At 34.9% G+C, this 12,917-nt stretch overlaps 1 protein-coding gene across 1 annotated transcript in view; it reads right to left on the reverse strand.

Moving 5' to 3' along the window:
* Positions 1 to 754: 754 nt before the first annotated feature.
* Positions 755 to 12,917, reverse strand: part of LOC105208822 (60S ribosomal protein L30) — a 134,605-nt gene continuing 122,442 nt past the window's right edge. The window contains exon 4 of the mRNA XM_054230573.1: positions 755 to 877. Coding sequence (XP_054086548.1) covers positions 770 to 877 — 108 coding nt within the window. The 3' untranslated portion in view covers positions 755 to 769. The remainder of the gene's footprint in view (positions 878 to 12,917) is intronic.

A 12,917-nucleotide genomic window follows, 5' to 3' on the forward strand; every position in this document is an offset into this window, starting at 1 on the left:
ATCCGCACGCAGTTACCAAAAACCGTTATTGCGCCATCACCTGCGGCCACGTGTTTTTGCGTTACACCCCCTGCTGTTGTAGACAATGGCTTTCAGTGAATACCTGGCCGCCACCTCCGTCCACCACTTCAATGCGCACGCCAACACGTGAACAGGAAAACTCAATTTTAGCCTTTGGCGCGGCAGGTGTAATTAAGGCTCGCGAATGCGTCGCACATAAAGCACTGCACAATGTCGAGGCGTAGACAATAGTAATGATAATACCGAATGTGGAAACAAACAGCACATAAAATTAACGACACCGAAAAGGTAGCGACAACCGCAAAATGCAAAGCGGGATGGGGGGTTGTTAATAATAAAAGCTGAAGCTGGCAAGGATAACTGCTGATGGCAAGCTGTGAAAGGTTTCATTAGAGTATAAGCACGCTGGCTGTCAGATATGTCCGCGTATGTGTGTCAGTAGTGTTTTCTAGGAAACATGTCATTGCCTGATTGCTTTACCCACAGATATCTGCATTCAGAGTGCTCACATAATTATCATCGTGCAAATGCTGCAATTAAAGCGCAAAATTATTACCCGTCACAGAATTATTATGCCAGCGTTGTGATAAATACATGCACAGACAAACACATGTGTATGGTCACATAAACACGCTAGTATAAGCTGTGAAAACGACAGGATATGCCTGTCATAAGCCGCTCACCGCTCGTCGCTACAATAATTTATGTGTCCATTAGCACTAACAACAGCCAGCCAGCAGCAGCATCATCATCGTAACATACATGTGCCACTTTTACCGTTGTTGGTGAAAAAAATCTCCAGCATTTCAATTGACATTTTCATCATTGAAATGAAAATACAACCCCTCTCGGATTTTGCTAAAAGCAACGAGCGTTAAGAGTGTCACCGTCATACTATGAGTGCCCTGGTAACCTTGAATGAAGAATGTGTTATATAAACATAGAAATGTACAAATTTATATATGTATGTATTTTATCCACACTCAAGTATATTTCATGTTAAGCCAAGACTGACTGACTGAGCTCTTTTATATAAAAAAAAAACTTCGAAGTGTCTGTATTTCGTGAAATCTGGTTGCTAAGCAAATTTACGTATTTCCATAAACAATTGTGTGAAATCTGAAATCTACAACGAATTTACCATTCTGCTTCTTCTTCTTATCGTAGTCAAACTTCGTTTATCTTAGAAATATTATAAATATAGACGACTTTATTATTGAAACGTATGGTCTTCTCAACAACTGGTCTAAATTGGTCCAAAACTAGGACACTACCGCTATTAGAATGTCTCTCAAGTCAAAGCTTATAAATACGAGATTTCTTTTCTTACAGCGTATTCGAGAGTTATAATCTGCGAAAGATATATCATAATCTACAGATCGAACTGCAAAATGATTCATAAATCTTTTACAGAATCTATCTGATTTGATAACGACTAATATCGAATAAGAAAAGATTATGAAATATTATGAGCGTTTCTGAGAGTTAGGTCATATTAGGCTAGGTTAAAGGGTGAATCCATGTGCCACAGGAGATCCCACTTGAACATATAAAGCCATTTGTGACTGGTGAGCTGAACCTTGCGAGGGATAAATAGCAGAGTGGATCTCCTGCGATCTACCTTAGGCCAGAATGATCTCTCAGTCCCACAGGTACTGATCATTGTCCAGCGCTTATCGTGTTCATTCGACGACCACTGATCCACTGATGGCGGAAAGGCAGGAGGATAGTGGTGCACCAACTTATTCCCAATCTGATTGCAGTTTGAGTGCGCTTACGCGCAAGCTCATCGGCTTTGCAGTTCCTATCGATACCGCTATGACTTGGTCTTATATTAAAGTATCTAGAAGAGAACAGTCAGCGAGCACATGAATAATCTATCAGATGCTCACCATCGCTTGAAAACGAAAGTGATCTCGTAGCCTAAAGCTGTACTCAACGCGAAACTACTTGCAAAAGACTCCTTTTCCTACATTCCTTCTGAATTATCCATTGTTTTTATCTCATCAACAGCCCGATGAAAAGACAACCTTAACATACTCCTGCGAAAAGTTATCAAAAGGAATCAAGTCACGTGACTTAGAATATTCAATATTTTATCGCTATAAGAAATTGCACAACTCTGTTAAACATGTTTAACCCCTCTTAAAGATGTGATGTAGAACCAGGAGAAGGCCCAATCCATAGCGCTGAAGAAGAACTCTCTTTTATTTTTATACTCTCGTAACAAAAGGTGCTAAGAGAGTATTATAGTTTTGTCCACATAACGGTTGTTTGTAAGTCCTAAAACTAAACGAATTAGATATAAGGTTATATATACCAAAGTGATCAGGGTGACGAGTAAAGTTCAAATCCGGATGTCTGTCTGTCCGTCCGTCCGTGCAAGCTGTAACTTGAGTAAAAATTGAGATATTTTAATGCAACTTGGAACACGTGTTCCTTGGCACCATAAGAAGGTTAAGTTCGAAGATGGGCGGAATCGGACTACCGCCACGCCACAAAATGGCGAAAACCGAAAACACATAAAGAGCTATAACTAAGCCATAAATAAAGTTATGAAAATAAAATTTGGAACATAGGATCTGCAGTCGTTTCTTTTAGCCGTTTTCTTATACAGTTCAAAAATGAAAGAAATCGGATAATAACCACGCCCACCTCCCATACAAAGGTTAGGTTGAAAATGACTAAAAGTGCGTTAACTCACTAACAAGAAACGTTAGAAACACCAAATTTTACATAAGAAATGGCAGAGGGAAGCTGCACTGAGATTTTTTCACAAAATGGAAAATGGGCGTGGCGTCGCCCACTTATGGGTCAAAAATCATATCTCAAGAACTACTCGACAGATTTCAATGAAATTCAGTATATAATATTTTCTTGACACCTTGATGACACTGGTGGAATATGGGCGAAATTGGTTCACAACTACGCCTACTTCCCATATAACTCAATTTTGAATCCTTCTGATTCGTCCACTTTATAATGTATACATAAGGAACCGATAAAGATAGCGAAATAACACTTTACACAAATCCTGTATTTGAGCTGTGACATCACTTGTGGAAAAATTGTCAAAATCGAACCATGACGAAGAACTCAGTGCCTAAGGGTAATTTTTCATCGAAAATCTTTAAATAAATTGCGAGAGTGTAAAATGTTCGGTTGCACCCGAACTTAGCCTTTCCTTACTTGTTATAGTTGACATCAACTTGCGATAAAAATATATTTTGGTGACTACTCTAAGGACTTATAAGTGACTGTAACAAGTAATAAAATATATCCCATTCTCGGGATCGTTCGTATTGCTGGACTTTTCGGAGTATTTGTGTAATATCTCTAACTTGAACAAGATTTACTTGTAACTACCCTACCTGCGATCGTGAATGTTTCCTATATTATTTAACGAAAAGAAGCCATCAAAATATGCGAGAATTTTCCAATTTGTCAAGCTAATATTTCATTCCAGTATTTTTCCATTTTTTCCTTTTTACTAAAATAAACCTATGTACATTATTCAACGGAAAATTCCAAATTCCGCTTGTGCTCATAGGCGTTGCCGCTATTTTCTACTTAAAGACAATATTTACTCAACTAATTTACTTTCGGTTTTCCTACAAAATTCCTTTTCATTATAACTTTCGCTTTAGTTCCACAACATAAACGTCTTATTGCATTGTCTTCGAATTCAATTACAGTTTTATATAATGAGAACGTGCATGACAAAACAGCGTGGGCTTTAAGTTAAAGAGTTTTTCACAGCCAACGCACCGTTACCCCCTCAATCCTCTCCTGCCAACACTTTCACTTGCCTGCTTACTCAGGCAATGGGCGTATTTGAATTGCTCTAGTAGGCTCCAGCCAGCGTGTACACCATTTTTAGCTCCGCATAGTTAGTTTTATTTATGTGCATACATAATGGTGCTGTGCCCAAGGCGAAAAAAAACACGGCGAAAAGTTTGCGCTTGCCGCGTAGACAAGTTGGCGGCGCTGACAACAATACAAAAATGACATTGCGTGGTATTTTAATTTCCCCTGTCGTCTGCCGTTGTCTTTGGGGCAGCAAAATAATCCTTCAGCCTGCGCAAGTTGCAAGCTTGGTTGATATTGTTTTTGTATTTAATATAGCAGACATTAGCGCCGCACAGGCATTACAAGCAAGCAAGTGAGCAATATAGAGGCTATATGTATATATAGATTTGTATGTGTGTTTGTGCTTCTATTATCCTTTCTATATTGTTTCGCAATGCCAGGCATGAATTGGCAAGCCATTTGGCAGTGTGTGGCAGTGGCAAACCACGCGAGCTTTAAATATAGCTTTCAATATATATAAATATATACATATACATATGTTAATATAACGCTGTGGCCAACAATATAATAAACGCTGAAAAATAACAATAACAACAACAACTCTATGTCGCAGGCTACAACAATGGCTGGCATTGGTCGTAAAAAAAAATAGCATTGCCGTGTAATGACGACAACAGCAGAGGAAAGCTACAACCAACAACAACAATATTTTTGTGTTATGCAAATTATGTAGATACATTTCTATTCTTTCACTTTCTACTTAAACACACACACACACACTTATTTTCATTCTACATTTTCTAAATTGTTGTCTTCTTTCTTTTTCTCTTTTTCATTTACCTTCGCCTGCAGCGTCGATGGCATTCCTATTCATGTAAATTAACTGTTTTTCGTCCTTGCAGCCGTCATTTTAATGTGCAAGTATACTGCTGCTATTGCTTAAATTATATTATTGTTATTGTTGTTTGTTGTTTGTCGTTTGAGTTTTATTCTGGGTGTGCTACTTGCTTCTATAGGTCTGCAGTTGTTATTTGTTTTTAGGTTCGTAGTAATTTTTCTTCGTCGAAATAGCGTCGGACATATTAAGTGGAAGCTGTTATGCGCCTAAAATGCCGCTACTGTGTGCTGAAAAATGTAATTGAAATACTGGAAATCGCTTTAATATCAGTTTCACTTGCAGCTCAACGATTTTCAGTTACAGCTCAATGACTGTCATGAAATTGATCCCAGTGAATCTACTAAGTACAATTTGTGATTTCTGAAGTAATTGCATGTAATTCATTTTGATGAGGACAAATAAATGTGAGTTGGTATTTTTTGAAGTATAACATTTCCAAGCATAGTTTAAGAGAGACAAAAGGGTTTGAAATCGATATTGGTACTGGTATTAGTATTGGTACTGATATTGGTATTGATATTGATATAGGTATTGGTTTCGGTATTGGTCTTAGTGTAGGCATTGGTCTTAGTGTAGGCATTGGTATTCGTATTGGTATTGGTATTGATATTGGTCTTGGTATTGGTATTGGTATTGGTATTGGTATTGGTATTGGTATTGATATTGGTATTGGTATTGGTATTGGTATTGGTATTGGTATTGGTATTGGTATTGGTATTGGTATTGGTATTGGTATTGGTCTTAGTGTAGACTTTGGTTTTGGTATTGGTCTTAGTGCAGACTTTGGTTTTCGTAATGGTATTCGTATTGGCATTGGTGTTGGCCTTAGTGTAGGCATTGATTTTGGTATTGGTATTGGTATTGGAATTGGTATTGGCATAGGTATTTGTATTGGTATTGGTATTCGTATTGGTATTCGTATTGGCCTTAGTGCAGGCATTGATTTTGATATTGGTATTGGTATTGGTATTGGTATTGGTATTGGTATTTGTATTGGTATTGGTATTCATATTGGTATTGGTATAGTCCTTAGTGTAGGCATTGATTTTGATATTGGTATTGGTGGTACTGCTATTCGTATTGATATTAGCATTAATATTGGTATTGGTTTTGCTATTTGTACTGATATTGGTACTGGTTTTAGTTTAATTATTGGTGTTAGTATTGATATTGGCATTGCTATTGACATTAGCATTACTATTGGTTTTTGTGTCAGTACTGATAATGTTATTCGTATTTTAGTAGGGATTAATGCAAACATGTTGGTAATAATTCTGGTATTTTAAAGGTATTTGTAGTCCTAATTTCGATGGATATTTGAATTTTGATAAGCCAACAACAAATATACTACTTTCTATACTAGATTTAAAAAAAACCTTAGAATCTACTCCAGCAAATTGAAGATATAAGTCATTAGTCTAAGGTTAAGAAATCAATTACAAAGTAATCTTGACGTCTTATTCTATTCTGAACATCCACTATGGACTTTCAAAGCGCAGTGCACAATAACGCATATGCTTATAGCTCCTCAAAAATAAACTCAAAGCACTTCTGAGTCCAAAAATAATTTACAATTTTCCTTCAAATACAAATGCTCACTGGGACTTCAGTAAATCTTTTATGTACTAAGTGAAATTGAAAAGCGAATACCACAGAGAGTGAAAGTGAGCTGAAAATATGTGTATATATAAAGCGAGTGCAGACAAAGCAATGAGCTTAACAAATTTAATTTAGCTAACAGACGAGCAGACAGACACACACAAAGACAAATGGACAGACAGGCATTACGAAAGAACGCATTTTGTGCGCTTATCAGCCGTAACAGCAGCAGCAGTGTATTTCTGCCCCTCGGCAGTCAAAGAATGTTCATTTTAGTAATTTTCTACGTGTTTGAGTTAACTGCAGTTTAAAACAGCTTAGCTGGTTTGTTGAAATATCGACAGACATTACAATTAAAGTTGAGATAATAAACGAAACAATGTTTGCATAGCATACAATGTAATGTTACGTATACGCAGTGGTTGCCCGCCTTACATACAAAGCCAGCAGTTTATTTGTGCGACGCGCCTATTTATAAATTTGTTAGGGCACAAGTTGGTACACACCCACAAATGTTCGTGAGAATAGAGGTGTGTATGTTTGTGTGTATCTAGTAGTCTGTCTGCCTTCATCAGCCCTGCCTACCGAGGCTGAATAACTAGCGCTGTTTATATGTATTCTTGTAAGCTTCTATGGCTTTCAGCAAGCTCTCCGAGCTGTTGCTGCTTTTGTCATTGCGTCTGCAGGAGTTCTGTACTCCTTGTTATAGTACTTTTTCCCCCTCCTAAACATAATGCTCAATTGCGTCGCACTACGTGATAACAGTTTTGATAAGAATTATGTCCGATGCTTAAAGGCGTCTACTCGGGCCTAAGGCAATTTAAATAAAATTCACTGCACGTTTTTTTGTTGTTATCTGGAGCATGGCAGAAAAATTTAAACGCCACATTATGTTGTATAATGTAAATATCATTGCACTCAGTCATTTGTAGGTGTGCGTGTGTGTGTGTTTTGTAGTTATGTGTGAATTTATGTTTCACTTTCGGTAACCGAGTAACCCAACTAACTCATTTAAATTCTTCGGTGAAACAGTATTTGTGTCTGGCAAATGGGTTTATTATTGCTGTTGCGGCCTTTACGTGCGGAGATAAAGCAGAAATTTGGTTATAATAAATGTAGTTATTTGTATAATAGGCTCTTAGTTATAGCAGAGATTTTATTTTATAAAGTTTTTATATCATGATATATTTTTATTGCATGTTGACGTATAAATATTAGTTTTTACACAAAAGCAATAAAGCTTATTTAAACAAATTTATCGCTTAATTAAATAAGAATAATTTCATTATAAAATTATGTTATCTGTAAAGTAAATAGGCGCGCAATTAACAAATAGCAAATAATCAAAGCCAATAATTATTAAATAAAATATAAAAATATTTACATAAACTTTATAATTTCCACATTAGTTGCTGATTCACTGGTGTGTTGACTTCTATAACAGTCGGAAAAAGTAAAGCAAACACTTGCGAGTGACATTTTTCTTTTATTTATGCCAAAAATAGTATTAGTCCTTGACCTGATTGCAAAGCTACATATTTATTCGTGTTTCTAAGTGGACTGCTGTAAATATTTAAGTGCATACATATATACTCGTATATATGTGTATGTGTAAATAAGCACTTGTGAAATGTAAATAGAAATCAGTGTTAAACCTTTTCTGAACTTGAAACACACTGTCATACATATCGAAACATACATATTTATAAATATGAAAAAATGTATCAAAATTCACACCTCTTACCTTGCCATGTGTATATATTATTTAAGGATATATATATATTTATATATTTTATATATTTTTTATTTAAGGAAATTTTTTAATCAACCACTTATTGTGTTACATAAATTATCACATAAAATATAATACATATTTTTTGAAATTTTTCCAATCCATTCTCTTCATAAAAAAGCTCACCCACTTAACACTTAAATGTGAAAACAGTGCATTTTAATTTATATATTATCATTTCCATGAATACATTTCCAATGCAATTGCTTCGAACTCATGAGAAGTCTATTATTTCAACGAATATTGTACATTCCTCGAAGCTATGAAAGTAAAGTAGGCGATATATGAGGGCAGTTCAATTTATCTCTACCGCATGATGGCGCGACAGTCGCAAAGAAACTTACTATAGTATAGCTCAGTCATGTAGACGGCTATTGTCAACAATTTAGCAGAATCGGAAGCTTTGATTTGATTTTTTATTTTTTAGATTTTAGAAAAATAGAAACAAAGCTATATCCGTCGGGGACCGTGACTAAGCCGCTGTCATCGCCAGGACCAACTTGGTCGAATCAGACCTTCAAAGAATTTGTTTTTTAGAAACGTTGAAGAGGTTGACATTTCCCTGCCGCAAGATGGCGCGACAGTCGTAAGAGAAGCTTGATATCGTATAGTTCGTTCATGTAGGCGGCTATTGTCAACAGCTTAGCAGAATTGGAAGCTTAGTACCGAATATGGATCCCGGCGAGTCTATAGATTTTAGAAAAATAGAAACAAAGCTATATCCGTCGGGGACCGTGACTAAGCCGCTGTCATCGCCAGGGCCAAATTGGTCGAATCAGACCTTCAAAGATTTTGTTTTTTAGAAGAGTTGAAGAGGTTGAGTTGAGCTTACTGGGTCAAGTGTATCGGAGACTTTGTTGAGAAATAAATCGCAACCAAAAAATTCCAAAATTTCGTTTTCCTTTCTATGTATTTGGGTCGCCCTTGTAGAGCGTCTCTTTAAATCCTTTAAATCTTTGTTTGCTAAAATTTGTAAAACAGTTGGCAATTAAAATATATAATCTATAAACGATAATTATTTTCTTTATTTTTTCTGCTTGGTTGCTCGTTCGTATATATAATATGTGTGTATACTGAACTTTACCAAATAAGATGCATAATCATTTCGCCTTCGTCACTTTTCATATCATGTATTGCTAAAAGTCATATACACAGCAGCGCAGCAGTGAGCAAAAAGTAATTAGCAGCTGACAAACAGTAAACTGTGAATATTTTTTAGGGCGCATAAAGTATACATGGTGGTTCGAATAGTACATAGATTCTCAATACAATTTATAAAATTTTTAACTATTTTTTTTTTGTATAAATATAAGAAAATAAACTTCAAATTCAATTGATTAACTTTAACCACTTAATATATATATGCTCAGAATATGGAGTAATGAAAACCGCTTTTGTACCACCCTTTAGTGCACTTGCATATAAGTATTTACTTTTCGTGAAGTGAGCAGTTGTGAGTGCTGGCGCCAATGATGAACTGTGTAAACATTCAATTCGAATGCCAATTATCGTCAGGAAAATGCCAAATAAACTTCTACCTGCCAACTTTTAAAGCGGGCTGCCACAAGGGGGGGATAGGTGTTAATCGAATTGTGTTATGTAAAATTTGCTTTCAATATGAATTGTGCTGCTTGTACATCATGTTTACCGACTACAAGCACAAGCACTTACATTATATATAACAGTATGTGTATAAGTATGTACACACCGCCTTTGAGTTCCCTTCCTTCATTTATTGATTATTGTGTTTTTGATTAGCATCTGGCTTGTAGTGAATAATCTAATTAAAAACAGTTTAGACACACGCGTATAATATATTCACGGTCAAATATTGGAGACTTTGACGATAATAAAAAAAGTATAAAGCAATAAAACTGACAGAGAATGAAGCAATGTAATTTGTTTTTTATATTTGGGAATGTATATAATTTGTTATGGCGTCATATGAATTTTTTTTAATTTTTATTTTTAAAAATTAATTGGGTTGTCGCCCACTTGGAATTTTAAGTTATATAAATCAGAAAATAAAAATTTAAAAAGCAGTATGGATTTAAGAAAACTTAAAGAAAAACAAAAACGTGAGTTGCCGCCTGCTCGAAATTGGAGAGCAGCTAGAGCTTCAATAAAAAAATAATTGCAATATGTGTATCAAACTAAATAAATTTAGAGAACATATTTTTTTGAAAGGGCAGCCAGCTGTTTAAATTTCGTACTAAATAAATTTCTTTATTAAATTAATTTCTTATAGGTCAAATATTTTCAGTAAAAATTGCTAAAATTAAATTTTTTGGACAAATGAATTGAAACAAGATAAACAAATTTAAGGAAAGGTTGCCACCTGTCTACATATTTTTACACAAATAAAATAAATTATTACAATTATATTAATTTTTTGCAATATGAGTATTAAAGAAAGTAGTATCAAATTAAAAAAAAAATATTTGTGAAAAGGGTTGCCGGCTGTTTAAAATTGTATTCATAAAAATGCAAAACCAAAAGAATAATTTTGGTAAAGTTTGCCAACTGTATAAATGTTTTACATAATTAAATTAAAATAGAATAAACAAGTTTAGAAAAAGCTTGCCACCTGTCTAAATTTCTTTACACAAATAAAATAAAATATTACAGAATGCACATCCAATTAAACAAGTTGACGAAATATTACTGCCAAAGTTAGCCCTTTTTCCGTAAGGTTACCAACACTTTGAACTGATGAGTTTTTTTTAACTGAAAACCTATAAAGAGCTATAACGAAACCTTAAACTAAGCTATGAAAGTGAAAGGGAGGACATCACGTGACCTTGGATTGACACCATGTGATCTGGGCGGGATCTATAGCCTGTGAACTATGTAAAATATCACGTGATCTTGCAAGGACATCAAGTGATCAGAGTGAGGTCATTGACCTCACTCAAAAATATCACGTGACCTTGAAATGACCTCACGTGATCAGGGCGGGGTCATTGACCTCACTGAAAAATGTAAACAAAAATATCACGTGACCTTGAATTGACATCACGTGGTCTGGGCGGGGTCATTGGGTCTCATGCATAAAAACGAGTAAAAGCGCTGAGTTGAAGCATGTGAGCAATTGCTCGTAAGACGAGTTCGATCAAACAGCAACAGCTTTTGCTCAATTTCGTATGCATAAAAATGAGTTCAAACCAATTGAAATTACTTGAGCAAAGGGAGATCAAACGTCTAATTGTTATTGAAATGCAAACATGTCGTCCCATGAAAGTGAAGTAGAAGTAGAATCAAATAATAGTAATAATATAGAAACTAACGACGATTCTAAATTTTTAGTAGAAAAACTAAAACTAAATAAATATACGCAGTTGTTGCGTTTTGGAATGGTCCCATTAGCCATGGGAATATTCCATCCTCGAGAAGTAATGCATCGTTCGTTGCAATTTTCATTATTCTACATACCTAAATTTTATATGAGTACAATTAATCCCTCATATTGCAAATGGAAAGCAATAATTTGATTCTCATTGCACTTGAGCACCTTTTATTTCATCTGCATCTTTCGGAAATTTTATATACTAAATTTTATATCGAAAGAATAATTAGCCAACCAGCAGATGCTACTATCATCAAACTTATGTATTTATCATTTATTATTAATTATACAAAAACAAGTAAGGAATGGCTAAGTTCGGGTGTAACCCTACACTCGCAATTAATTTATTTAATTTTATTAATATAACACACAATTTAACGCACACATTGGGCATATATATGGTATAAACTCCATTGCAAGTTTGGAAACCCTAATATTAGGTATATGGGAGCTAGGGGAAGTTATGGCCCGATTACATTCATTTTTGGCACGGAAACATATTATTAGAAGAAAAATATTCCCTCTTAATTTCATCAAAATATCTGAAGACTTACATATATTTTCCGTAAAAAATTTATTTGAAGTACCAAGGTCCTCATGTTCGATATATGGGGCCTTGAAAACGTATTTCCGATTTTTTCAATTTTTAGAAGGGTTTTAAGGTATGTATGCAAAATTCTATTCCGATATCTCTATTGGTTCCTAATATATATATTATAAGTGGAATCAGATGGAATTCAATATTGAGTTATATGAGAAGTAAGCGTGGTTGTGAACCGATTTCATTAGGGTGACAATAATATATTATGAACCGAATTTCATTTCAAAATTAGTCAAGTAGTTTCGGAGAAATGGTTTTTGACCCTTAAGAAGGCGGAGCCCCGCCCATTTAAAATTGTGTATATGAAATTGAGTGCAGCCCTTCCGTACCGTCATTACCATGCAATTTAAGGTTTCTGGTGTTTTTTCTTACTAAATTAAAGCATTTTTAGTACTTTTCAACATAACCTTTGTATGGAAGGTAGGTGTGGTTATAATCCGATTTCCTCCATTTTTGGACTGTATAAGGAAGTGCCAAAGGGAAATGACTCTAGAAAGTTTTGTTGACGTAGCTTCATTAGTTTACGAGATATGTACAAAAAGCTTAGTAGGGGCGGGCCACAACCACTTTCCCAAAAAAAATTACATCCAAGTATGCCCTCCTTAACAACCGCTATGTGAACAAAACTATAATACTCTCTTTAACAACTTTAAGAGTATAAAAATTAATAATTTAGAATAGAATAGAATATAAATATAATTTTATAAATTTGTTTTACGCTGTTGTTGGCACAAAATATTCAGCCATGATTCCCTTTTTTGTGTACGTGAGTCAACTATAAGGCAGCCTCAACAAAATTTGAGCAAGAGCTCACAAAAGAAAGCAAAAGCTTGTTTTTATGCATATGAAA

This window comes from Zeugodacus cucurbitae, chromosome 5 (genome assembly GCF_028554725.1).
Source record: "Zeugodacus cucurbitae isolate PBARC_wt_2022May chromosome 5, idZeuCucr1.2, whole genome shotgun sequence".
Lineage (NCBI taxonomy): Eukaryota > Metazoa > Arthropoda > Insecta > Diptera > Tephritidae > Zeugodacus > Zeugodacus cucurbitae.